The sequence below is a fragment of the Strigops habroptila genome, chromosome 1 (genome assembly GCF_004027225.2).
Source record: "Strigops habroptila isolate Jane chromosome 1, bStrHab1.2.pri, whole genome shotgun sequence".
NCBI lineage: Eukaryota > Metazoa > Chordata > Aves > Psittaciformes > Psittacidae > Strigops > Strigops habroptila.
The window spans coordinates 20,076,166-20,102,211 of record NC_044277.2 but is presented as its reverse complement, the minus strand read 5'-3'; the positions used below and the strand labels follow the sequence as shown (position 1 = coordinate 20,102,211).

The following is a 26,046-nucleotide window of genomic DNA, read 5'->3' as shown; positions in this document are numbered from 1 at the left end:
ACTCCACAGCCGCCGCTGCCAGCATCTGGGCCCTGGCACCCAGTGCAAACTTGAAGAAACCAACTCCACTGAACCACACACATCATGATTTTAAATATTGTTCTTGCTGTGATCCAGAGCTGAAGCTCTTCCTTTTGCTCGATTTTGCTCAAATACCTCTGAAAGTATTTATTAACATATTGATAGTTTTTATTAGCATACAGTACTGTTTGCCTCTCATAGGAAGAATGTTCCTTTGGGAGGTGGGTGGGCGTAATGAGTTACTTAGTCATTGCAGCTGAGTGCTTTAGAATTACATAGTTGTACACATGATTTAATACAGGTGTCGAAACATCTCATGTATATGCAAGTATGCAATTTTGCCAAATGAACTTGCACATTTTATTTAGTCATGGAAAAGGTAAGACTGTCCAAACTTGGGGTTCAAGGACAATAAAGGACATCTTGGGATAGCCATTATTGGCACTTTAATATGTTTGAATAAGGGTCCAATAAATTTAATTAATGTATAATGTCATCATAAGGTTTACTGCTCACAGTTTTAGTCTACTATTAACTCTGAGATTGTTCTTTTTTTATTTACTGAAGTATTTTATTTGTGACTATGCAGAATCTCTCCTGCATCCACCAAATCACTTGCTCTGTAGGCTTTAATTTGCCACCGAAATTATTTATACTGAACAAAAGATAAGTCTTCCCCATGGCTGAAGACAGCCAGCAGATCATACACCTTTCCCAAGGCATTCCATGGTGATTTGAGAAGTGTTATACTGTAACTGAAATTTGAATATGCTTGTTAGATAAAGGATCAGCCTGTCTTAATTTTCCTGATTTCAGGGACATTCCCAGAATACCTGACAGCACACATGCACAGCTGGAGTCCAGTAAGTTTCAATTGTGGGGTAGGAAAATCTTCTCTCTCTTTTATGTAAGCACAAAAAGATTGAAAAATGTCATCTACAGTCAGTATAGCTTTCGTCTCTTTGTCCATATTTGTCTCAATATGTCATCTTACTGTATTATCTATCTACCTCTGTTTAATAATAGACTATCAAAAATCAGGATATTTTGATTTAGGTTTGACATTTGGTTATAGGCTTAGGCTGTTTTTGATTGAAAAGAAAAGCATAATTCTAACTAATATACAGAAACACTAATAATAATTTTTAATTTCTTGTTGTTTTGCTTCTCAATTGAACTGTGTAAACTAAAAATGGTGATGAAGTGTTCTTTATTTACAACCTGAGAGATAACTATTTTGAAATCGGAATATTTCTACTGTATCAGAACCATTCAGCAGTCCTTAAATTGCCTAACTCAGTGTTTCATGTGAGGAAAAATAACTTGTTCTTTGGCTTAGATCTGATAAGATGGATTTCAGCCTGGAGTGATTTTTTATCATTGTTTTAGAACTCTTTTATAATAGAAGCTATGAATAAATGCAGTGGCATAAACTTCATTATAATAACATGAAAAACTCTAAAACTTTTCACTGATCAGCCAAGTCTTAAAATAAAATCTATTTTATGTTTTGTGAGATGTGGATTGTCTTTTGTATTTATAAAAATACTTCACTTTTACTCTATGTTTTAGACATCAAAACTCGTCCTCTGACATTTTGCAAACCTTGTAGATTTGAAACAAAATGCACAAAACCCATTACATGCATCTTGATGTTTTTGTAATAATCTAATTAGAAATCTATCTGATTGTACAAGATAATAATAATAAGACTGAATTCGTTTGACCACAGTTAAGTATTTACTATGTAGGAATTGTGGGCCTTCAACTTACTGACATAATTATGGTCAGAATTATCTGAATAAGCTATTTTTTACTCTATAAATAAAGGCTTTTGATTGCATGTGAGCAGCAAAAGATTTAGTATCATTATTTGATAAATAGATGAAAAATTGGTATTTCTCAAAACTTCATTGAATGTTGGGTTATATTTCTGCAATTTTTATTTAAAGAATGTTGTGAAAAACAAATAAGTGCTACTATTTATATAGTATTTTTATTTATGATTACAGGTTCTAGTTCATTTGAATCTCAAAAAATGGACCGACCTTCTATTTCAGTGACTTCTCCTATGAGTCCTGGCATGTTAAGGGATGTTCCACAGTTCTTGTCTGGACAACTTTCAGTATGTAAACATTTCATTGATATTACTGTTGTGCTTTTTGCAGTATATACAACTCTCACTGCAGACTGCAAGTTTCGTCTAACATAAATTTCTTGTTGAACTAGCTAAATTTTTTTATCTCAGAGTAGGCAGGGCTATAGTTTCATAAGGGCATTCTATTTTATTATTTTTTGGAAATTTTATATATGTTGGATTAGAGATATATATATATGTATGTATATTTATTTAGTAAGCTAGACTGGTAATTTGACTGGAGTCAAATTTTCAGAAAGGTCTGATCATGGCCTACAGTTACATTTGTGCTGTTGAGTGTATACACTTTTTCAACTGTAATACTTACATGAACAGTTGGTAGATTTTATTACCTGTGTGCTTGGACATTAATATTGCTTATTTCTTATGCCTTAGCTTTCATATATACCTTTCCCAGATCTCTCTTCGGTTGTTTACTAATGTTACTTTGGTTGTATTCTTTGTACCAGTGTCATTCACTTTTGTTCTTCCTCTCATTGAGAACAAAGTTCATTACATGAATGTTTTCTTTAAAATGGTAAATTTTTGTACTAAACTGAAGTTTTGTACACTTTTCTGTGTCATTTACAACTCCAAAGTGTGATTTTTCAAAAGTGCTCAGTTGTAGCCTGGTACATGTTCAAAAGGAGAGGAAAATGGAATAGAAGCAGTGCAAAGCGGGTGTTAAACATGCTTGAAAATGTCACATTCATATTTCTTCCAAGTTGTTTATGTTGAGTGTGTCATTAAAATATGCATAAAATCTAAGCAGACTATTTAAAGGTCTTACAGAAATGGTTTATGGTATTGATAGAGGAGAGGAAGAAATATTTTCCTTTCAATTCAGCAGCCATGTAGGCTCCATTTTGCAATGCATGAGGCATTATTTGTTTTGCTCATCGGCTCAGCCATCTACAACATATAATTTTGAATTTTCTGTAACTGTTGTACGTAACTACTTTGAAAGACTCAAATTACAATTACAAGAGAACATGAACTGTCAAAATACACGGACCAAGGTTTCTAAAAACCAAGTTAGTTTTACAATACAGCAAAAATTGTTGATAGTGGAAATGAGGGAAAGAAATCTCTTTCAACTAAATATCATAAAAAAAAAATAGGCTGACAAAAAGTTTTGGTTCCTAGCTCCCAGCATGAAATTCAAGGTCTATATTTAGCTGCTCAGACATCCAATGCACAAACACTGTAGAATGATGGTACCAATAGGAACCACGCATAACTGACTTCCTCACTTACTCAGTTTCAGAAACAAAATCTTCAGGAGTTTAAGATTAGGATTTATTAGTAAAGTCAGTAAGTCTGTTGATTTTGCTGTTTGAGGTGTGTAAGAGTAAAATCAGGAGATTTGGAGGTATGTTCTAATAATGGAATTCACAAGGTTTTATATCTTAGAATGGCATATAAATTCGGTGTTTAACTCAAGAAGGCATCATTCATATTTTTAATGGGATTTTTTTTCTTGTTTCAAGATATAAATGCCTTTAATAATAAGTTTGTAACATCTCTTCCCATTTAAGGAAACAAAATAAATAACATTAGAAGACATTTAAAGATCTTTCCTATGTTTGTCCTCTTTGTACTCCCTTATGTACTGTTTGCAGTTATACAGTACTCCCTACTACACAATATCCTTGTTTCCTTCAGAGAGCAGCTGATTCCTGAGAACACACGGCTCCAGTCGAGTGACACTGATGTCAGAAATACTCAGTAACTCTCTAAAGTCCCACTGGCTCAATGTCGACACTTAACATTAGTAGACAGTTTGAAGATTTGAACACTTAACTCACCAGCTAAAGAGAAGTTGAAAATAGCTGTATTTCATGTTAATCATCTTAATGGCACAAGCCAGCTCCTGCTGCTCTTGGCTCAAGGCTTTGAGAGGCGAGTACTAAAGTGTTTGCTTTGCGAGGAAGGGTGGCTTGTCAGAACCTCTGAACATGGTGTGGATAGTTAGCAATGTGGCACCTAACTGGGCACATTGAAATGCGTTGAATAAAATATATTTTTAAGATTTTAAGAGAATTGAAGTATTCAACATGAACATTTTTTCTTTTCCTTTTTGATCTGATATTTTAAGTTTGTTTAAAAAAATTACAATTTTTTTGACTTTTAAATTTTGGGGGTTTATGTGTCTAGAGGTAGTGCAATGACTAGTTTTTCCTTCACTTTTTAAAATCTTGGTTTCTTAATTTACGACTTCAAACAGTTTTGAAACTTTGTAAGAGTTAGTGAAAAAAACAGCTGTTCATAGAGTTGGACGTATTGTGGAAAATTAGAATGGACTATGAGATCTTCTAATTTTGGACCTTTAACAAAGGTGAAGTAATAGGGGAAAATTGATTTTTAAAAATCTCCTCATGTTCCAAAATATATTTCAGTTTCAGCACTACAGAATGGGCAAGCTTCAGTATCTTGGTTTTCCGTTTTTTTAATCAGCTCTTTTCTGACAGAACAGTTGATGGAACACTCATTCATTCTAAATAGCTGAGTATGATGGAAATGAAAGGAAATACTACATTCCAAATGTATTAGGGAATGTGCTTTTTATGGTGAATGCCTAGCAGGAGAATAACTGAAGAGCCCTGGCAGTAGATGCGGTCAGGATGCTGTTCTGTGTGGAAGTGGCAGGTCAGCTCACATTCTGGGTGATGGTAGCCGAATTCAGACAGGTGTGATGAATCTGAGGAAAAGAATGATACGCAAGATTTTGGAAGTGTTTTCTGTATTTTCTGAGCTTTTGGGCAATACCATGTAGTCCTGGTGGGCTGCTGTTAGGGCAACTGTGGTTAGTAGGCTGTGAAATACAAAAGCTGTGGACAGAAGTGGAGGTACCTACAGTTCAGGTGGAGGTTTAAAGTATTTGACTAAATAGTTGCATGTATTCATCCTTATTTAGACAGCACTACAGATCCTTCAAGGGTTTTTACATTAATAGTGTTTCAGAATGGATTCCTTTATGTTCAGCATGGTTTTAGCCAGTTTAGCTGCAGTGATGCCCCTCTATTATTCAGGGATATCTTTCTCTGTCTCTTCGAATCTTCCATGTTTTCTTCCTTACTGGCGTTGATCTGTGAACCTATTTATTCCAGTTGAGGTTACAGTGACACTCCAGAGCTGGCTAATAAGATTTTCCATGAAGCAAACCATATCACATAGCTAGGAAATCTTTCCATTAATAAAATATGTATTTGATTGAAAAAAAAAAATACGCAGCTATGGCAAACTATTGTGTGTTATAATTTACTATTATCTGTATTCTCTAAAATTTGTAGCATTTTTGATCCACATTGTTCTTTCAGGGGAGTATCTGACTGTTATTGCAATTATTGTTTCATTATTTGCTTTGACTGGTTCCTTTTTCTGTGGTTTTCCACTGATTTGTTTTTCCTTTAATATCATTTTGAAAAAGTCAGTATCCTTTGTGTGTTGGTGCGCTTCGCTTCATTGCTGCATTCTGGCTACTTTTTCAGTACTGCATGAAAGGTATAATTTGGAATGCTTTTGCAATAGTTAGGTTTAGAGGCTGCTAACATGACTACAAGACCATGTAAATGGATGCAGGTATAAATTTACAATATTTCATTTTTGTACTGCTGGAAATTCTACCAGAAAAGGGATGTCATTTATAAAATTAATCTATTTCCTTGTACAGCTGAACCACAGGGCCACTTAAATAGATTTTCCATACGTAGTTTATAAAACAATAAAAATACAGGTATATTAATTATAGTTGTAATATATGTAGCATATTAGAAAGCAGATATTGTACATTGTGAAGGACATAATATATCAACATATTGGAGAGATAGGGTAAAATATGAGATGTGCTCCATTTCCCCCTTTTGCCTTTTCCTTTTCCCCTTTCCTTTGTAGCTCTACACAAGTAAATTTCTGTTGCTCTAACAACAAACCCTGGAAAGTTTTAAGTAGCACACATAATGTGCTTATTGCCTTCCATTTCCCAAGGCAGAATATGGCAGGTGAGGGTCCTTGGGGCATGATGGGAGACATTCTATCCCTTTTAGGATTGTGATATTCTGGAGTATCTATATTTCTCTTGTAATATGGAGGAGAAGCAAGCTAAAGATCTACTTCTGTTGTGCATGAGGAGGTGACATTCTGACACCTATACACAAGGCTGTGCAGAGTAGGGGACAGTGTGAAGCTGCTGCACCTCACAGAGCACAGGAGCACATCAGACAAGTCCTGTGATCCACTGTCGAATTTTCTTATATATCTTCTTGCTTTGGTGTGAGAACAGATTACTTCACACATTTTATGGAACAGATTTCTCCAGCATCTATGCAAGCCAAGTGAGTGAGGAGGGTAGCAGAAGCATTGTCACACTGCCTAGCCCCATAATTTGGGTACATTTCTTACAGAAGGAACTACTGAGTAGTAGTATCTTTCCATCACTTCAAAATAGATCAATAATCTCAGGAAAACAGCGCAGGGAGGAAAAGCAGATTCAAATCTATCAGACTGCTGTGATTGTTGTGACCTACTCCTATGCTCCCATTCTCCCATTCACTAGCACTCTGAGGATCACAGAATGGTGGAGGCTGGAAGGACCACCAGAGGTCACCTAGTCCAGCCTCTCTGGTCAGGCCAAATAATTGCTATCCATTCCCTACACTCGGTACCCTTTGTGTGCCACTCCATTAGTTGTTGACCTAAGGTGAAGATGGAGAATGGTTGGTTAGAGTTTGTAGCTAGTCCAGGAACTGTACTGATGTAGTCTTGACGTAACCTCTGGAAGCCACAAGGCTGTATGTTATCTGGAAAAAAGTGTTATATAACAAAAATAAGAGTTATAAATGCATCTATGTATGCAATGCAGCTACTAAGTTTGCTAAATGCTCTAGATCCCATTTCATGCTAGGGTTTTCTGTATATACCATATGTCATTTCTGTCATTATTGCTAGAGAATTGAAAGACATTGATTGTACCTTCCCCGAAGTAATGCTAATACCAGATAGCACTAACGTTTTTTGAATAATTTGAAAAAATATTTAGGAGGGCTTTTTATAGAAATGCCCCTTAAAGTTGCATAAAAGAGAAAACCTTTTACTTTACTTGCTTTATTCTAGAAAGCAAGCAAACCTGTCAATGTGTGAAATGTACTTGATTCTGTCTCTGAATATGCATCTATAATCTTTCTAAAAGAGATGATCAAGCCGAACTTGTGTTTGCTTCCCCACTTTTAAATCACACTTTGCTGACCTGCTCCTTTTGTTAATGTTATTTCTGAATTTATTGTAAATGTTATCTGTAGACCTGAAAGAGAAATCCTTGCTCCTGGGGAATCAGTGGCAAAATTCTTGCTGACTTCCCTAAGGCCAGAATTTCCATCACAGGGTTTTGGTATGACTTGGTAACATATCTGCAGGTTTAATTTATGCATTGCGTTAAAATACTTTGTGTTATATAAATATGTTGTTGGTGTAAAGCTGTGTTTAAAGTAATAGTTGTGTGTCTTTGTTTTTACTTTTGGTCTTTTAGTTTCCAGCGTGTTGTCCTTTTTGGTTTTGTTTTATTGCTTTTTCTTTAATTTTGCTTACCAGAGCCAAAGCCTTAGTAGAAGAACAACGCCTTTTGTTCCTAGGGTTCAGGTAAAGACTTCGTCTGCCTGACGAAAACTAAAGTTGTGGGTTTTTCTTTTGTTTGTTATGGAAAATGCATAGTAGGAAAACGTTACATTATAGTCCGTTTTCCCATATTTTTAGTGTGTTGCTTTAAACCATATTAACAAGTTTCATGCCATCTTGTGAGCAGCTTGTAAAATTCTGCATGGAGTTTAAAATATTAAATTAAAATTTAAAGAGACAACTAGTTTTTGTTTGCTGTTTACCCAGTAGTAAACTCATACAGGTTTCAATAGTGATGATGGCTATGCATCCCACATACAAAATGTGTGTAGTGTTTAAAAAGTAAGTAATTTTGTGCTTGAGGTCATTATGTAAAAATGAATGTCTCTTTAAATCATTCATTATCATTACTTAACACATCCTTTTTTGCATTTTCCAAGTAATTGTAGCACCTTGAGTGAAAGACAGGCAAAAAATTTGTACCTTGTTAAAAGAAACATTTATTGTGTATGAAACTTGGGTCTTGCATTTACTAAAGATAGATCAAAATAATCAAAACTTTATTGAACAACAAAAAATTCTCCCATTGTGTTACTGAATTTATTTAGCTTTGGTATTCTCTTTAGGTACAAGTTGTTTGCCTTTTTTCATTAGGAAACTCCTAAGGTACCGTAGATTAACGCTAAGTAGGTTTTACTAATATGTTACAATGCTTATCTTGCTTTGCTGCATGTTTTTCAGTTTTTTGTAAATAGAATATTGTCTGCTTTTCTTTCAAAATGTCTTTATAGAGATATTAATCTTTTGTGTGGGAGCTGTATAAATGTTTCGCTTGTTTGATGACTTGCTCAAGGAAGAAGTAAAGGATGATCTAAATGATCAGAATGAGATGACTAAATTTCATATTGAAATGGAAAAGGAGATCATATATATACTTATAAAGGAATTCTAAATAAGACTGTAGGAGATGGTTTGGTTATGACTCATATTTGATAAAGTACAATTTTTTTTCACAATATATTATTTCCTGAAAGTAGTCCTTCCTGCTTAAATGTAAATCAAAAATAAAAGATTCTAAGAAAAAAATTGAGATTGAAAAAGTAATGTCTTTATAGTATTGTTTTAGGTTAATGTGTTATTTTGTGCTACTGACATAAACTGGCTTTGTATTATAAACTTAAAACATCCTTTAGCATGATTAAGAAAGTTGGCATTTGTTAGTGGTAATGAAATCAAAGAGGCATATGAATTCAATCACAAGTTGCTAAGTAGTTCATAAAGGTAAATACCATAAGAAGTCTTTTAATATTTATTTTATTTTAAGATATGTGCAAAATAAATTAAGAATTTATATGAAAATCAATTGTTCAATTTAAAAGGGAAATATTTTCCTGAAACCTGAATGTTTCATGAAATACCATAATGTAGAAGTAACATGTAGTAGTTCCTTATTTTAACCACATTATATAAAATAAATAGACATAAAAAATTTCACTTCTACTTAGACTATTATCCTATAATTAAAAAAAATAAAATTACTTTGATCAAATGATTATGGTAGTCATTTAAGGAAATAAACCAAGTGTTATGCGTGATAGAGAATATCCACCAAGAGGTGAAAGTGTATGAGGCTTGTTCTCTCACCTCTGGCTGGATTATTTTTGATGCTGTAGATAAGAATTGTCTTTAGCCCCAGTTTTGTTTCTGCACAATGCCTGTGGAGTCATTGTGGACCACTCTAATAGCTTTTTGCAGAGTTACATAATGGTCAAAGCTAAACGTAAAGTTTGTGACAGGAGTTCCTGAAGAACTCAAATTTAGGAGCTTGGCAACATCCTTACAAGACTGAAACAAAATGTCCAACATCTGCTCTCTTTTAGTAGGGAAGGTTGATAGTTTAAAATTGATTAATTTAAGATATGTTTACAATGCAGGCTGCAGAGAACAAATTCTCCAGTGATTTTTGAACAAGGGCATTCGAACCAGTGCAGCAATTGTGCAGAATTCTGGTTACTTCTCGGCGTGGGAAATTAGCTAACTCAGAGCTCTGAGCTGTTGTTTATGGTTGTCAGGAAGTATACATTACATTGTGAGCTCTGATATAGCTGTGTCTGTAGAATTTGCTACAAGAACGAGCATCTCCGAACACTGTTTATACCTATTTGTTTCATTGCTCTCAACAGGAAATGCACATCTGTAGTCTCACTTGCATCTTCTTTACTTGTTAGTCTGAAACTGATCCTGGTGATAAATGTCCCACGTTCTGGCACAAGTTCCTCTTCCACACTTCTCTCAATGTCATTCCATTCATTTTGTAGCTCTTGTATCACTGGATGATTTGAAACACATAATTATTATTTTGTTGGGAAGAAAGCCACTCAATTTCCTTTTCCCCCTGCCATGCACCCTTCTCCTGAACTTTTACTAATTCTGTAGTACTTGGAAAACTGTGGATTTATTTGGTGAGCTTTTGGATTCAGTTTAGCATACCAGCAATTTCCTAATTTAGAGCATGAGATTTTGCGATATCTTTGTAGGATATGATCTGTTCTTAAATTTGTGTTTCCATGCAGTATCTCTTGTTTACTTGGAGGACCCTCCTTTTGAGCCAGATTTGCAATGAAACCACTGGGGTTTTTTCTGACTTCCAAAATTTCAGACATTCTTTTTGCTTTAATACATTTGATCATGTGTAAAAATATATGCACGCATCTTTTTGGCATTACTGAAATCAAGAAGAAGCCACTAAACCAGAAATTTTTGAAAAATCTACATTAGGGCAGCCTAAATACCTCCATAGTTTTCTGGCCTTCATATCCTTGAGGCTGTACAGTTTGACAGCCTTTTTTTGTATTTTTTCCAACATATCAGACAGCAACTGAACCAGACAGCAATAATAGTTTGGTTTAACAACCCTCAGTAGTCAGAATGTGTTAAAGGTATGTTTAACAACGTCCAAAGCTCACCTCAGCTACACCCAAGACTTTACCAGCTCAGGGCAGTTTCTGCATCTACATAAAGTTAAATAAATAAAATGATTGATGTAAGCATTTTTTAAAAATCTCCTGAGATAATTTTTTTTTCAACAACAGATCCTTCTGATCTGGTACAACATATTTTGTGTATCTTTTGTTTCTGAAAATCGGAAGGAAGAAAAGTAGTATCTCAGTTTCAAAATGCTGCACTAATAAACAGCTATGTAGGTTACTTGAAAAATTATAATAAAAAACAGAAGAACAAAAATGCCTGGCTAGCTATCTTTCAAACCTAGTGATGTTTGGGTAAACTATGGTGGTAGAAATCAGGCTGCAGGGCAAGCAGTCTCTCCCAGTGGCACAAGTTTCATCTCTTTTCCATGAGATATGTGAAGCAACCCTTATATAACAAATAAAGAGTAAAATGTAGCATAAAATTTAAAACTTCGAATATTCAGTTTTTAAATCTAAAGTTATCACTTAAGATGTGGTGTGCCTTTATGTGCTGTATACAAAACATCAGGATTGCATAGTTAAGCAAACAGCCAAGCATTCATGAGATAGGAATATAGCAAGTAGCAATTATAATATTATCTAGATTTTCTTAACTGGTTTTGCTTGTGCATATGTATTAGAGTATGGGTCCTAATTACATGGTTACTTCTTTTCTAGAACTCTGACCTCAATCAGATCTCTGAATAAAATTTCTCGTTAAGCTGAGATCTAAAAGAAAAAGAATGAAATCTAGTAAGCTGAAATTATGTCCTTAATTCATATAATTTATGCTAGCTTCAAATAAGTCTGAGGTGCCTTGGGGAGGAGCTTAGACTTGTACAGTTGAAGGAAAGAATTAAGTACCTCAATATCTGCAGGGAGTGATCCAGCCCAAATAAAGGACACCCCATTAACTCTATCTGAAATTTAGGCTACTTCACAGGGTGAGTTGGTTTTCCAGAGGGAGCAGTCTTCTTCTGATGCCACAGAGGACCAAACAGGAATACTAGATACCTGTATCCTCATTTCTCAGAATGCAACACCAGCAGTCAGCTTTTATAGATCTTTCTATGTGTAGGAGGCTCATTCCAGAAACAGGACATCTGTGTTTAAACCCTGTTTAGACTGAAGAGATTGAACCAGTCTCTCAGAAAAGTGCCTTTATCATCAAGCTGTTGCACATCCCTTTCTTCTCTGGAGTTGAAATACTGTGTGACTGGGAATATAAGTGTGAGGTGGTAGCAAAGAAAGCTTAATTTTGGTGTAGCAGATTGCAGATCTGCTACCCAGAACATATATTGATCTCGTATTAGACCGCTATTGGATTAAAAACTGAAAGAATCCTATGAAGCTGTGACCAGACCCTCATGTCTTTTCTTCCCAATGACTACCGTCATCACTGGACTGCTGAAGAGCTCTTTGTTCTTGCTCTCTGCATGGCAGGTACTCTTACCTGGAAGCTTGTCTCAAGGAGTGCAACAGATGCACCAATTCACAGGTAGCAGATCATCTCACAGTTTCAGGATGCACTGAACTTAGATGCCTGTTTGCCTGAATGTAGGTTACAACGGAAGTTTAGCCAAGAATTATGTTCACATCTGCCTAGGGAAGGAAAGTATATGTGTGTGTGGCAAATAAGTTTCCAGGACTTCAGCACTGACTGAAAAGAAACCATTCAGAATCACTTTCTATGTGAATTCTAGGTGTCTACATCCTAAGTTGCCTAGGTAGACAAAGTCCTGTTCAAGAATTTTTTTACAGGTGTTAGCTTCCACATTATCATCAGCTAGCATGGTTTTTCTATTGTGTGTTTTAAGTGTTGAAATTTTAGCTTTCCCTTTCCTTCATTTAGATCAGGATTGCATTGTCACAGTTTCTTAGATGTTGTAAGCTTTATAAGTGCCAATTCCTGCATTTGTAAAAAACCTGCTGAATGGACGGTTTGTAGATTCTGCTGTTAGTTAGCTGCTTAAGTCTTTCAATGCTGAGCATCACATCTGTACATTCTTGTGGGAAGTACACCCTATGGATTGAATAATTCAGTGCTCACTTTTTGGTATTAGGAGTCATTTCTCATACAACTCAACAAAGCTATAAAGGAAAAAATAATTTCCTCATCAACTTTTCAGTTATATATGTGCTATCCCATATTAATTTCATAACATAAAATATGTATAGTATTCTGTAAGTGTGGTAGGATTGTCCTGCATTTATTCATTAAGAATTGAGAAACTATGATCAGAGTCTAAGACAATCAGGTTCGGTCCAGGCATAATATACACCACAGACTTCAATTCCAATACTTTACTTAGCACTACAAATCAGGCTCCAGGGCCTCATGCCAGACTCCCAGACAATGAAGAACATGCAATTTGTTAATACTTTTAAAAATGTTTCAAGGTATACATGCCTTGATACACAAGGCCTCTAGGAAAGAGGAAGGGATGGAATCTAGTCCTCTTGGATTGCACCTGGCTGTCTTAATGGCTGTCCTTTTTTAACTTGTGAATAGAAAAGATTCTTGTGGGAAAATACCATACCATCTGAATATTGTCATAATACTTGTGCACAGGAGAGTCCGAATTAGATCAGTCCTATTCCCAAACTCATTTTCCATGTTCAGTATGCTAGTTAAGATCCTTGTTTCTCATTTTCCTTTCCAATTTCCCACCTTGACTTCTTGTCAGATTTTATTTAATCCCAATCTCTCTGTGCAATGTTATTTTGTGCTAGTTACAGAATGGCTGGTTCTTTTGTCATCTCATTCCATTTGTCTCATTCAGTCTGGTTTTGCCCTCTGTTCTTCTATGGTCCCTGTCATTAGTGGCTCTGTTCTTCCAATGTTCCACCAAGAAGCATCCTGTATCCATTACTTTTCCAGTAATTCTAGAGCAGTTTCTGATTTGTCCCTTCTTTCTTTTTCTAATCCCATGAGAATGCAATCCCATCCTCCCCCTCCATGGGGTTCTTTGTCCATTCTTTCACTCCCAGTTTCTTCCCTTCTTCTCTTTGCATCCAAGTCGAATGAATTCTTGTGTTACAAGTGTGTGTGCTGTATATTGGAGTGCTAGCAGTGTGAACACACAAGAGAATGCACCTTCTACCCATAATTTTGCCTCCTGACATTTCCTGTAACAAGCCGAATTATATGCCCATTATGTATAAGTTTTTCCCTTTTTTTTTTCTTTCCCCCACAGTACCAAGAGAAAAGTAAAAGGTGCAAGCCACCACAAGTTTGATTTCTTGTTCTAAAATACGGATGTTAGAGCATCTCAAAGAAATGTTGTCAGATGAGTTAACCTTCTGCTTAGAGTAATTTTCAAACATTTTTGCTGAAGTTTTCCTGCAAAAATTCAGTCTCAAACAAATATAGTGGAGAAATACTTAGCTTGGATATAAATGCATAATTCTGGTTATATTTTTGGCACCCATGTCAAGATTATCTCATCTTTACTTAGTCATAGTTTGTAATAGTGTCACGTATATGTTGCATTCTGCTTAAGCAAGGATAATTTTTCCTAAAAAGCAGACGAATATTGTCTTCAGTGCTACTGCCCCTGGGGTGATGGATTAGCCAAGACTGTCCTTTGCCCAAGGACTCCCAAGGAAGCCTGCCAGTGGATACATTTAGTGTCAGAGAACATGTATGTTGACTCGCACTTCAGAGTTCATTAAAACTTTGCTTTGGATTTACACAGCTGATGCAAAGCTTGCCACTTGTGATCTGTGGCTGGATGAAGATACCTAGTAGTCCAAATAAGTTCTCAGTTTAGAAAAAATACTGACAAAGCCCCTTGCCTTGCAGAAATGTAGGAACGGCATCTAGAACTGTCTGAAATCTTATCAAAGATAATTTCTCTCATACAGTTTTCTGCTTTAGAGCCCTTTACCTGTTAGTACCAGAAACCTGTAAATTCAGTAGTAGAGTCAATGATAGGAAAATAGAGAACAGGTATCCTCCCCTTGTTAGTGTCCACTCAAACACTACTCTCTGATGGCTTCAAGATTTGCAAGATCTGAAGTAATGCAGAAGGAAGAAGTAGACTGCCACCATTGGCTGAGTTGTGTCTTAGTGTAATCTCATTTACTGAAGTATTAGGGAAATCAGCCTCTTGTTGGTGAGTCAAAAGTCTTGAGAATTGTGCCAAGACCTTTCTTTAAGTGACTGAAAGACTGAAGATGAAGAGCTATGACAGCAGATGGAGACCCTGTCTCTGAAGCGATGTGAGATGGGCACTGTCCCCTGGCTTTGTTTACCTTAGCCAGGGTATATTCATGCCTAAAAGTGCACTTCTTGGTTGGGCATGTAGTTGGGCGTTATCCTCTTTGATCCCCATAAGTTCAGTCAGGGTCAGTGTTTCCTCTAAATGTCCTAGTTTGTCCTTTGTCATGGTAAACTCCCCATGAAAAGAGCCTCCCCTGTCAGCTATAGTTAATAATACTACATTGGTACCACTATGTAGTGACTCCCTTGCTATTTGGAAAGCCTTGGTCCTAATTGCCCCATTTCCCCTTTCCATGCGCTAAAATAGGTATATCTTCTCCTTGAATAATGTATTTGCAGCTATAGTATTCAAACTGAAATAGCTAAGTAGCAGCTAGTTAAACAGGATAGCAGACCATGTCTAATACTGATTAATAATAATTTCTACAGGCAAGTAATAGTAAGTTTTGTCTTGTTGTGGCTGAGTTGGGCTGTGAAGAGTGTTGGACTGCTGAGCCTTGCTCTCTTACAATTTTTAGAGGGCTTTAATAATATCAGGATGAGCCTCTGCATCTTGAAAAATGTTTAGAGTTTTGAAATATTTATGGTCTTATCCCATAGTCTTTCCAGCACAACAGGATGGGAAAAATTAATTCATTCATTGTGCATAAACTCCTTAGAAATGTATATATACGAATATCATGCATCAGTAATGCAAGTAGTACAGCATCATTGCCAAGAGAGAATAATCCTAACCAGAGCACCATGTGAAAAATAATTGGTGTGAAATAATATACATATTGGACAGGGATTTTTTTAAAAAGAGTAAATCCTGGTACATACTGAAGCTATTATAGTATTAATTTATTTGTATGCTTTATTATAAATACAAAGTAGAACATGTTCTTTTCTGTTTAAGTAACCAATACAAATAGAAGCTTATGAGCAAAATTGATTTTAAGGATTAATATGCTACTTTGTTGTTGAAATGAGTTCACTAATACGTATTTTCTCATTACAGATAAAACTGTGGTATGACAAGGTTGGTCATCAGTTAATAGTGACGATATTGGGAGCAAAGGATCTTCCTTCAAGGGAAGATGGGAGGCCAAGGAATCCTTATGTTAAAATTTACTTTCTTCCAGACAGAAGGTAGGATGAACACAAAGGCAAGGAGCATTTGAGAAAGAATTAGTCTGATACTCAGATGGCACACATTGCGGAGTTTACATATATATACATATATATGGAAAAATCTTACAGTTTGGAATTTCTTTATTGAACATGCTATGTAACAGCAATGTGTCTTTGAACACTTAACACACTCACTTTCACTGGAGATTTTATTAAATTCTGAATAGAAAAGGAAAGATAAACCTATGTCGTTGCATTGGAATCTGTTATTTGCAAAGAATGTTATTAGTGTCTTACAATGCCCTTATTTCCTCTGACAGTTATTCACGCTTAGTGCGAAGAAAATGTTACAAAGTTAGGTTCACGTATTTCTGGACTGATCAGTCCAGCAGTCTGGGTTGCCCTATGTTTACACAACAAAGTAGGAACAGGTTTGGCATCTGAAACCCATAGATTTCATATCAGTATAGGTGGCTCAGCCAAGATTTCCCAGATGCACCTTGAAAACTTCCCATAAAGCACAGGACTGATGTTAATCTGGATTGGCATTATATATGCATTTGGGGAAAATCAAACTATGGAACTGTGGTAGGGACCCATTTTCCTGGATAGTTCCTTCATTTTTAAGTCCATGGTTTTCTGCCATTTCAACTTAGGGGGTGGGTAGAACAGCAAAGGAAATGATGTGTTGCACTTTTTTTTTTTTTAAATTGGTATTTCCTAAGATTGTGTCAGTAGAGGAACAAGTTTAGCTTTATTTTGTAGTGTATCAACCAAATAATTCAAAGATTTAACCTGACTCGGTATATAAAAGATTGATGTAAATTGATGTAACTTTACAGTTTATATTTTTACATCCTTTGCTTTCCCTAATAGCTAAACTAGGAAGATGCTAACTATCTCCAGTACCAGCTTTAATTCAGCAGGAATTAAAGCTATTCAGGATTTTGGAAGACACTGCTTTTCCATTTTCATTGTTTACCAAAGGTTGACGAGAAAATTTGCTGTGAGTGTATAATTTGCTGTATCATTGCTGACAAAAAGTTTTTAGATGGATTGTCTGGGGCTCACCAATATTTGAACTGGTTGACTAGGTTCTTAGTTATTCAGATTGCTGCAGTGTGTTTGGAGATGCTGAAGCTGTGCTGAACTGAGAATCAGGTCTGCTTAAATCATCTTATCTGCTTTTTCAAGATGAATAAAGCTACCAAAATATCTGTGTTCAGAATGTTTCACAATGAAAGTTGTAATAACTAAAAATACATAGAAGAAAAATATTTAATTAAATACTTCAAGTATACGGATACAAAAAGTTACGTAACAGTAAATTTTATTAAGCTATACTAGTGTTTCCCATTTATGTGAAGTATTAAGAAATTTTTCTTTAATTGTTATGTGTTTTCTATCACTTATGTAAGAATTGGCAATTTGTCTTATGGAGCTCTGATTCATTTTGAGGTTTTTTTGACATGCAAATTCATTTTCCTTTTCTTAGAGGTAAAAGCAAAGTAAGCAACAACATACTTCTTGTGTAGTAGAAGGAAACGTGCCAGAGGTAAAATGCACTTAAATAAGTCAAGCGTTTAATTGGATGAAGATACTGAACTCTCTTTGATTAAACAAATTTCATTGCAAAAGCTTGTCCAATGTATCTTATTTCAGTTCTCAAGGGCAAACAAATCTTTACTATAATAGAAATGATTACATTATTTGTTTAAACAATGTGTCTGAAAATATTATTTCTTAGTTAATATTTTGATCCAGCTTCTAAGTAACAGTTCAGAAATAAAATAACTACATTACGCTTGCAAGCGTTTGTAAACGGAGAGTAGCTGCATTGCCGTATTAAAAAATTCACATAAATTAGTATGCAGCTGCAGTATGCAGCAATCCGCAGGTTTAAAATTAAGCATTGTTATAAGAACTCTTGTCATCAGTATTCTCAGTAGAAGGAGCGTGGGTGTTTTCCAGTGAAACTTGTCTCCATCAGAAAATATTAATTCTTTCAAGCAGAAATATTCTGCAAAACACGTTGCTTTCAACAACACCCTGGAGCCAGAGCCAGGAGTTCCATGGTAGCCTTGCATGGAGACCTCACCAGGCTCCACAACATAAGGCCAATGTTGTGGTGGAGAGCCACCTTCAACCTGAGTGGCTCCTTGGAGTGACCCAAAGGATTTTGGGAGCTGTTTTGAGAACATTGTTACTTCCAGTCTTGCTGGAAAAAGACATTTAACTCATTCTCAGGGCTTCTGGTTTCCTAGCGGTGGAGCCACTGGTCAGGAGAACCCTATGGGGAAGGCCCCACACTGCCTGTAGCTCCCTGACCATTCCTTCACGTGGGCCAGCGGCTCCCTCCTGCTCTGCAGTTTGAGTCAGCTGATGTAGGACTGGAAGCCTGACTGAACCAGCTGGCTAGTTTATCTGAAATGCAGATTTCTATTATACCCAATGTTGTCTGCATACATGTTTTACAGTCAGACTGTGCCTCATGGAAATCCCATTTACAGAATCATAGAATCAACTAGGTTGGAGAAGACCTTTAAGATTATCAAGTACAACCAATATATATATTGCTTTATAAAATGCTGGTTTCATAACAAACATCTCAAAACATTTCTGTTTTTCAGGGAACTTCTGAAAATTAGAATTGGCACATGAACTGGAAATCACTTAACATTAATTTTTAATGTGAAGTCATGAATTATTCTCGATATATGTGCTGAATTTTATTTTATAATAAAGGACTAATCCTGACATAAATTATAGTGTCCATAATACTACAAAATGTACTTCTGATTTAAGATTTCCTACTTTCCATGATATTACAATAGAATGGTCTTTTGAACTTTTTTAATCTTTGGGATTTTTTTCAGTGATAAAAATAAAAGAAGAACAAAAACAGTGAAGAAAACATTGGAACCTAAGTGGAATCAGACATTCATTTATTCTCCAGTTCATCGGAGAGAGTTTAGAGAACGAATGTTAGAAATTACTCTTTGGGACCAAGCACGAGTTCGAGAGGAAGAAAGTGAATTTTTAGGAGAGGTATACAATTATTAGTAGTTATTATAGAAACACAGTTGCTCACATATTCATGTCTAGATACAGTATTTTTGAAAAAATGATTAAATGTAGCAAAGAAAAATGGTTTAAATTGTTGTATATTTGTCCTTATTTCACTTAGTAGTAAACAAATAGCGATCTGGCACTTATCACATAGTATTGTTATGAGATTCTTTCTGTGTTTGTTCTGTTTCAGTAACAGCATCCACATGGTTTCTCAATTTCTTTTAGAATTGTTTTTTAAAATCCCTATTATCCATAGCTGTATTTTACCCAAATGTTGGAATGTTGGTGCCTTACTTGCTACAAGATATTTGAATGCTGTAAAGATTGTCACAAGGTAATGAAGGTTTTGTGAAAGATTTTTGGTATATTTAGGGTTGTAAAAGGCACAGGAACTTCTTTCATATTAAATGGAAGATTTTTATAAAACTTCAGACAAAGTCCTTAACAATAAGCGAATAATAGAACAAAATTTATGAACATAGCTATTTTTAAATAGCTATATTTTAAAAAACCTATGTAAAATATTCTGTTATGTAATGCTTTCCTACTTTTAACCTTTTTTTCTTTTTTAGATTCTTATTGAGTTAGAGACAGCATTACTAGATGATGAACCTCACTGGTACAAACTTCAAACGCATGATGTCTCTTCATTGCCACTTCCCCATCCCTCACCATATTTGCCACGCAGACAGCTCCATGGCGAGAGTCCCACACGGAGGTTACAAAGTAGGTTGCTAGTTTTACTCACTGTATATAGTTCATTTGAATTAATATGTAAAGTATATTAAATTCTTGTAGATGGGAAGCTGTCAGAATTTGTATGTTTTTTTGTAGCTATTATAAATTAGCTCATTTATGATTCCTGATAGTCTGACATGCTACAAATGGCAATATTGAACACTGTGCAATATACCAGGTTTGTTTTGTTGTGGTTTTTTTATGAGACTACCCAGTTCCTGAGCTTGAGCAAATTATCTTGGTGTTTTGCAATGTGCTGGTTTTATCTTGAAGTCCTATCTTCTATATTATGTTTATAATTTCATTGTTTGAACGTGCAGGACTTTTCTCTCTAGCTCATACTTCTTAAAAATAAAGTGACCTGTATTTATCATAATTTGTAACTAAATTAATACCATGGCCTGTTGCCTTGTTTTGATTCTATTTTACATGGTAACATGCACAAATGGAATTTCTTTTAATGGAATTTTTTTCTTGTAGAGTCTGATATACTTGCTCCACAATAGCTTGATGTTACCAGTAGATATTTTGAAAATAGAGTATATATAATATGCTAATAAAAATAGATACATAAGAATGAGATAGTAAAAAGTGAAAATCTTTTTCCCTAATACTTGTTTCTCTAGTTTAACCTTGTTTCTCTAGTTTAACTCTTCCGTATTGTCAATGACTGAAAGCTATCCTTCACTGAATGAACAACATAAAATATCAGTTGATACTGATATTAAAGAAATAAAAAACAAAAAAAACCAACAAACCAAAAAATATTTATAAGAATTCTTTGGGGTTTTTTGAGTCATTGTGTATGACTGTGTTTGTATGTTACACACAAACTCAGAGAAACATATGCATGTGTAGCCATGAAAATAAGCTTGGGTACTTCATATGTTCTATGTAGACTCTTACTAAATAATACCTTGTATATAAGTATTTCATGTAGTTGACAGGTTTTGTATCTGTGCACTGGATGGTGAGAAGGATTAAAATGCTCCATATCATAATATTCTGAGATGGATACATTAACAGAGAGTTACAGTGCATAGCCTTCAAGCTGTAAGATTATACTTCTCCACAAAAGAAAGAAAGAAATGATAAAAGTTCTGTTTCAGTTCAGTCCTCTTTGGTCTTCTCAAGTACCATGGCTGTTGCTCAAGTAAAGTTTTAAAATTATTTTTCTTCTATCTTTTTGGCCACCTTGTAACACATTTTAGGAAGTTAAATTTTCCATGTAAAGTTACTTTTGCAGACCAGCTGGACATTTCAGTATCTGTTTGTGCGTGAAGTTAGTGAAATTCTGGTTTTCAGGAAATATTCAGTCCTGCAATAGTAATTCCTGCCTGTGCAATAAATAACTGCCATAAAGAATGAATAAAACTGTAACTGCTTTATTTTGGAAAGGATTGTCGTAATATTTGACTAAAGATCTTTTTAGTGATATTGACTCAAAATTTGAAAGTTTTTTAAAATGCTAACATTAATTTAATACTGAATGTGTTCAACTGAACAATCTTAAATTCCTGTCTGGAAATGTAGAGGGAAGGACATCTTAGTGTTTCACCATGTTTATCAAAAAGAAGTTCTGCTTTTCAATGAAGATGATTTAGCCTGACTGTTCCCAGAGTGGTACTTTGACAGCTTGAGGTTCTAAACATTTCAGCCAAATAAGCAATGTCAGAAGTTTACTGTGATTGTTGGCGAATTCACATACTCCTACAATAAATTATGCTATTTGCATTTATTCTGAGATCAGGATCCCCTAAAGAAGGATTTTCTTTGGTGTCCTGCTAATATATGCACTTCTCGAATCCTTGTGTGTCATAAATCATTTTCAGTTTAAACAGATACTTTTACATGTACAGAACAAGGTCTCTTGGAATTAAAATCCCTCCTTTCTGGGGACTGGAGAGGCATCCAAATGGAAACAGCATCTGGTCAGAGTTCTGCAGCGGCAGCAGAATCATTTAGCAGTTAAAAAAGAAAATTATTTTAAAATTAGTGTCGCACCTCTGAAATGGAAATAAAAGTATTTCTTGGTGTTCAGAGAAGTGGTGGAATATCCTATTGGAAATACACAGAACTCAACTGTACAAGGCCGTAAGCATAAGCTGGCCAAGACTGGAACAGGTATTGCACCAGATGGCCTCCAAAAAGCGCTTCCCACCCTAAATGTCATCACCAGGGGACTGGTGAAGGGCAGATAGCACATCTTATGGCTGTTTGCCTTCGCTAAGTAAAATATTTATAATATATTAATAATGTGTAGAAGTCTGTCTCTTTTAGGGTTTTTTTGAGATTTCAAAAGAATGTCAAGTTAAACTCAGTATCTTGGGTTTCTTTTGTCTGAAGTTTTTTTTGTATTCTTCAGTAACAGCTCTTGTATATGAAACAGGTGTTATCCAGTAGCACGTTACAACAATATGGAAAAGTTCTCCAGAATGAAGAGAAAACATGTCTAGCAAGTTTGTCTATCTTTTTCAAAGCACATCTTATAACATTTAATGTGCTGTTACACAGTAGGCTGATTTCAATTTCTGGGGCTACAAAACCTGAGCACTTCAGTCCTCCCACCTTTTTTTCATTTCTGTGATGCCTCTATGTATAGATAGTGATTACAATATGAAGTACTTTATTGCATGTCCAAAAAAATTGCTAGTGTAAGAAATAACAAGAAAGAGATTTCGAATTACAAGGTTGTTTGTTGTTTGTATAAATACACATCTACACATCTAAGCTTTCTTATCCTCATGATTGCTAAGTAGCTATAAATACTATAATTGAAGACAATTCTTACGTGTTATTCTCTAAAGGTAGTTTAAAAGAACCACCTACACTTACCACTTACTTCTCTTCTTAATATCACTGAATTGTAGCGTTCCAGAAGAGGAGCAGGCTGTCAGCTCTGAAGACTGAATTCCTATATTTACAGATTGCCAGTAGCAAAGTGCAAGCTTCCCACAGAGCCCCATATGCTATTTTTTTATGAACCAGGTTTCAGAGACAGTAGCTTAGTTTCTACGTGTATTTATCTCTCAATATCTTTGAGCAGGCATTATGTTGTGGTACAGACTGATCTAAACCAGCTGTCCACCTTCTCATGCCCAGTCCTCTGATCCATACAATCCATTAACTTCCTAATGATGCTTTTTCTTTATATTTTTGAAATAAATCCACTTAGAAACTGAAACTAATATAGAACATAGAATTATGGCTTCCTAGATCGTTCGGCTAATTATACTTCAGATTTTCATAAACTGACCGGTTTTTATCCAATGAGTATATTTTAAGCTTTCTCTGATGTGAAATGTGAGGTACTGAGTAGGTCTATTTTAGTTATTGTGCTGAACTTCTGAAGTGAATTTTTAAAATTCCTTCATTTTCTCTAAAGTTTGACATAAAATCAGCCATATGTTAAGAACTGCAGACAGCATTAACTACAATTACAGACAAACTGAACTTCTTTTTATATTGCCTCTGAAAAGAGATTTTAAACAGAAAATTAAAGATTATTTAAAAAAATATTTGGGAATTCCTTTTGTTGGTTAGGCCACAGTATTATTGGTCCATCTCACATTAGGTAAGAGGCTTACCACAGATCACATTGAAAACTGAATGTCGTGTTGAATGTTGTCATTTGAATGTTGTGTTCATAGTTGTAAGGATCAATGGGATGCAAGTTGTTAGTACTACTACTTATTGAGAAGTGATACAGAAATCAAGCAGGCTTTATACTACGGGATTACAAAGCAAAAAATACTTCCTCTCCATGTAGCCCAGAATGCAGAGATAACAGACATCAAATTGGTTCTAAGATGTTCTATTCAATCTTTTACAGTTATGTCTGTGTAATGTGTGCAGTTGTGTAGTTTGAGCTGATAGTGTTTAGTTGACAAAGAATACTAGTATATAGTGTATTTTGAAGAACAGCAATTGGTTTTAGTTTTATAGTGACTCTGAATATAGTTTAGAAGCAGATTTTTGTTTTACTTCAAATGTTCTGAGAATTTCCTGATTATTTAGAATTAGAAGTAACTGATGCTAGTTTTCTAAGTCAGATTTTGCACCTTTAAAACCAAGCTGTCCAAATTACTGATCTGCATACCACAGAGAGTGGGTATACAGTGCAGACAACAGCTGAGTGCCCAGACAAGAGAAGAAATGTGACTAGAACAGTAGAAACAGACGTTTTCAGGTCTCTAGTTACAGCATAGGTATGTACAGCAGTGGAAGGAGAGCTTTCAATTGCCTTGGGAATGCACAGTGTGGTTTGAAAAAGAAAAGTGAAGTTTTATAATTTGAGCATCCTCAGTAAGGGATAACTAGTAAATCTATGTGAGATCAACTGCTGAAAACAAGGTCTAAGCGATTTTAGAAATTACAGTGTTTGGAAATCAACATATAGAAGTGTCCTAAACAATGGATCAAATTGTGTTTTTTTCAAGAACCGAACACCAGAAAAATCAGTCAGGATCAAAATAATTGTAAATAAATGGTTTGTGGAGTAGCTTTCTTTTAAAGGGCATTTGAATTTCATTACTTTTAGAATTTACATCGTTGATGACTCCATTCACTAAGTTTCATGATTCTTAAGGCATATAAAAAAATCTGGAAGAAGAGAAATTACAGTAATGATTATTTAAATTGGGGAGATGAAAAATTAAGAATAGTTGTGTTCTACAAAATAATGTGTGGATAGTATGCAAAAAACTACATATAAAGTTTCTTTTCCAAATTTTATGTATTCATTCCAATGGAAATAAAATATTCTATAATGCATAAGCAAAGTATTTGCATGAATAAAAAGTTTTTGTCGTCTTCTTTTGTCGGCTTTGTACGTTTTTCGGAGTCAGAACTATATTTTCTAGGGAAATGCTAAAAATTGTTACAACTGACTAGAAAAAACAGATTGATAGAATTCACAAATAAAGAACACCATTGCTTATTAATTTTTGAAAAAAATTTTTAGGTGGACTTGTCATTGCTGGGTGCTGAGGGATTTTCTTTGAAAGTTCTGTGGCTGTACCATCAAATCACAGATGAGTTGACTATTATAATTGCTAATTCAAGCCCTCTCTTCTACTATTTAAATGCTAAAATTTTCAAGTCTGCATTGTAGAACATCAAGAAATACACTTGGTATTACGAAAAATCATTAAAGTTTAATAATAATAAATTACAATGATTCAATATATCTGAAAATTTACCCTGTGAAATCTGAGCCCTGCATTTCAAACCCCAGTTGTCCAATGAAAGCTATTGACTTCCTTGTAACTCTGTGGAGTCTCATTTTACTGCAGAATCAGGATCTTGCTGTCTCAGCAATTTCCTTTAGTTTGTTGGGAATCTAGTAAGTCAGTAGGATAATTTTAAATCAATGTCACTGAATCTTACTCGAGGGAATTATAATAATGCTGTTCACTAGTAGGTAATGGAAACATGCATCAGTGACCTTTTTCAAATTATAATATGGAGCATTTTATGGTCAGTGACACAGACTATGAATGATGAATGAATTATAAGAATTCTATGCTGGAGAGCAAAAATAACACTTATTTTTTCTCATGCTTCTTCCTTAATTTTTCTCTTTCTTTTATGTAGCACAGGCATTGGCCATGTTATCTTTGTTTGCATGCATAGATCTTTTGTTCACAGAATATGGATATATACACCAGTAGTGTATTTATTATACACCTCTGATTTATTTCTAATATTTATGGTACATCTATGGTTTATTAAATACTTTCATTAAAAGGTATTTAACATGATACAGGGGTGTCTGAAAAGGCCTTAAACTATCAAAATATTTTTTTTTCCTAATAAAATAAACTCATTTAAGGTATTAATTCTATGCTGTTTGAAAATTTTAAAATAAACTTTAAAAAATTTTAATTAAACTACAAAAATACTTAAAAACCTGTTTTGAAGCAGTTTATGGGAATTTGATTACTTATGACATTGTTGCTCTGGTTACTTGATATACATGTTATTAAATTACTCTTCTGTCATATGATGATAAAAGAAAAGCAGTGTTCTTTCTTTGCTGAAATAACTTGGCAGATAGGGTAAAGCAACCTTGCTAGGCAGTTGATAATTAACAAGTTAGGTGTCCTTCAAAAAGATTCTAAAAGTTGTAGGTCCGTATAGGTCCAAAAGTAGGTCCTTTT

At 34.8% G+C, this 26,046-nt stretch overlaps 1 protein-coding gene across 18 annotated transcripts in view; it reads left to right on the top strand.

Annotated features, from left to right (window-relative positions):
• RIMS2 (regulating synaptic membrane exocytosis 2) overlaps positions 1-26,046 on the top strand; it is a 451,752-nt gene that overhangs the window by 244,678 nt on the left and 181,028 nt on the right. For 10 of the 18 annotated variants that reach the window (XM_030495413.1, XM_030495423.1, XM_030495328.1 and 7 more), the window contains 5 exons: positions 838-884; positions 2,034-2,146; positions 15,963-16,093; positions 18,952-19,123; positions 19,720-19,873. In XM_030495413.1, the coding sequence (XP_030351273.1) occupies positions 838-884; positions 2,034-2,146; positions 15,963-16,093; positions 18,952-19,123; positions 19,720-19,873 (617 nt within the window). Of the gene's footprint in view, positions 1-837; positions 885-2,033; positions 2,147-7,744; positions 7,793-15,962; positions 16,094-18,951; positions 19,124-19,719; positions 19,874-26,046 lie in introns of all 18 variants that reach the window. The other 8 variants (XM_030495280.1, XM_030495298.1, XM_030495289.1 and 5 more) reach the window with 1 other exon arrangement.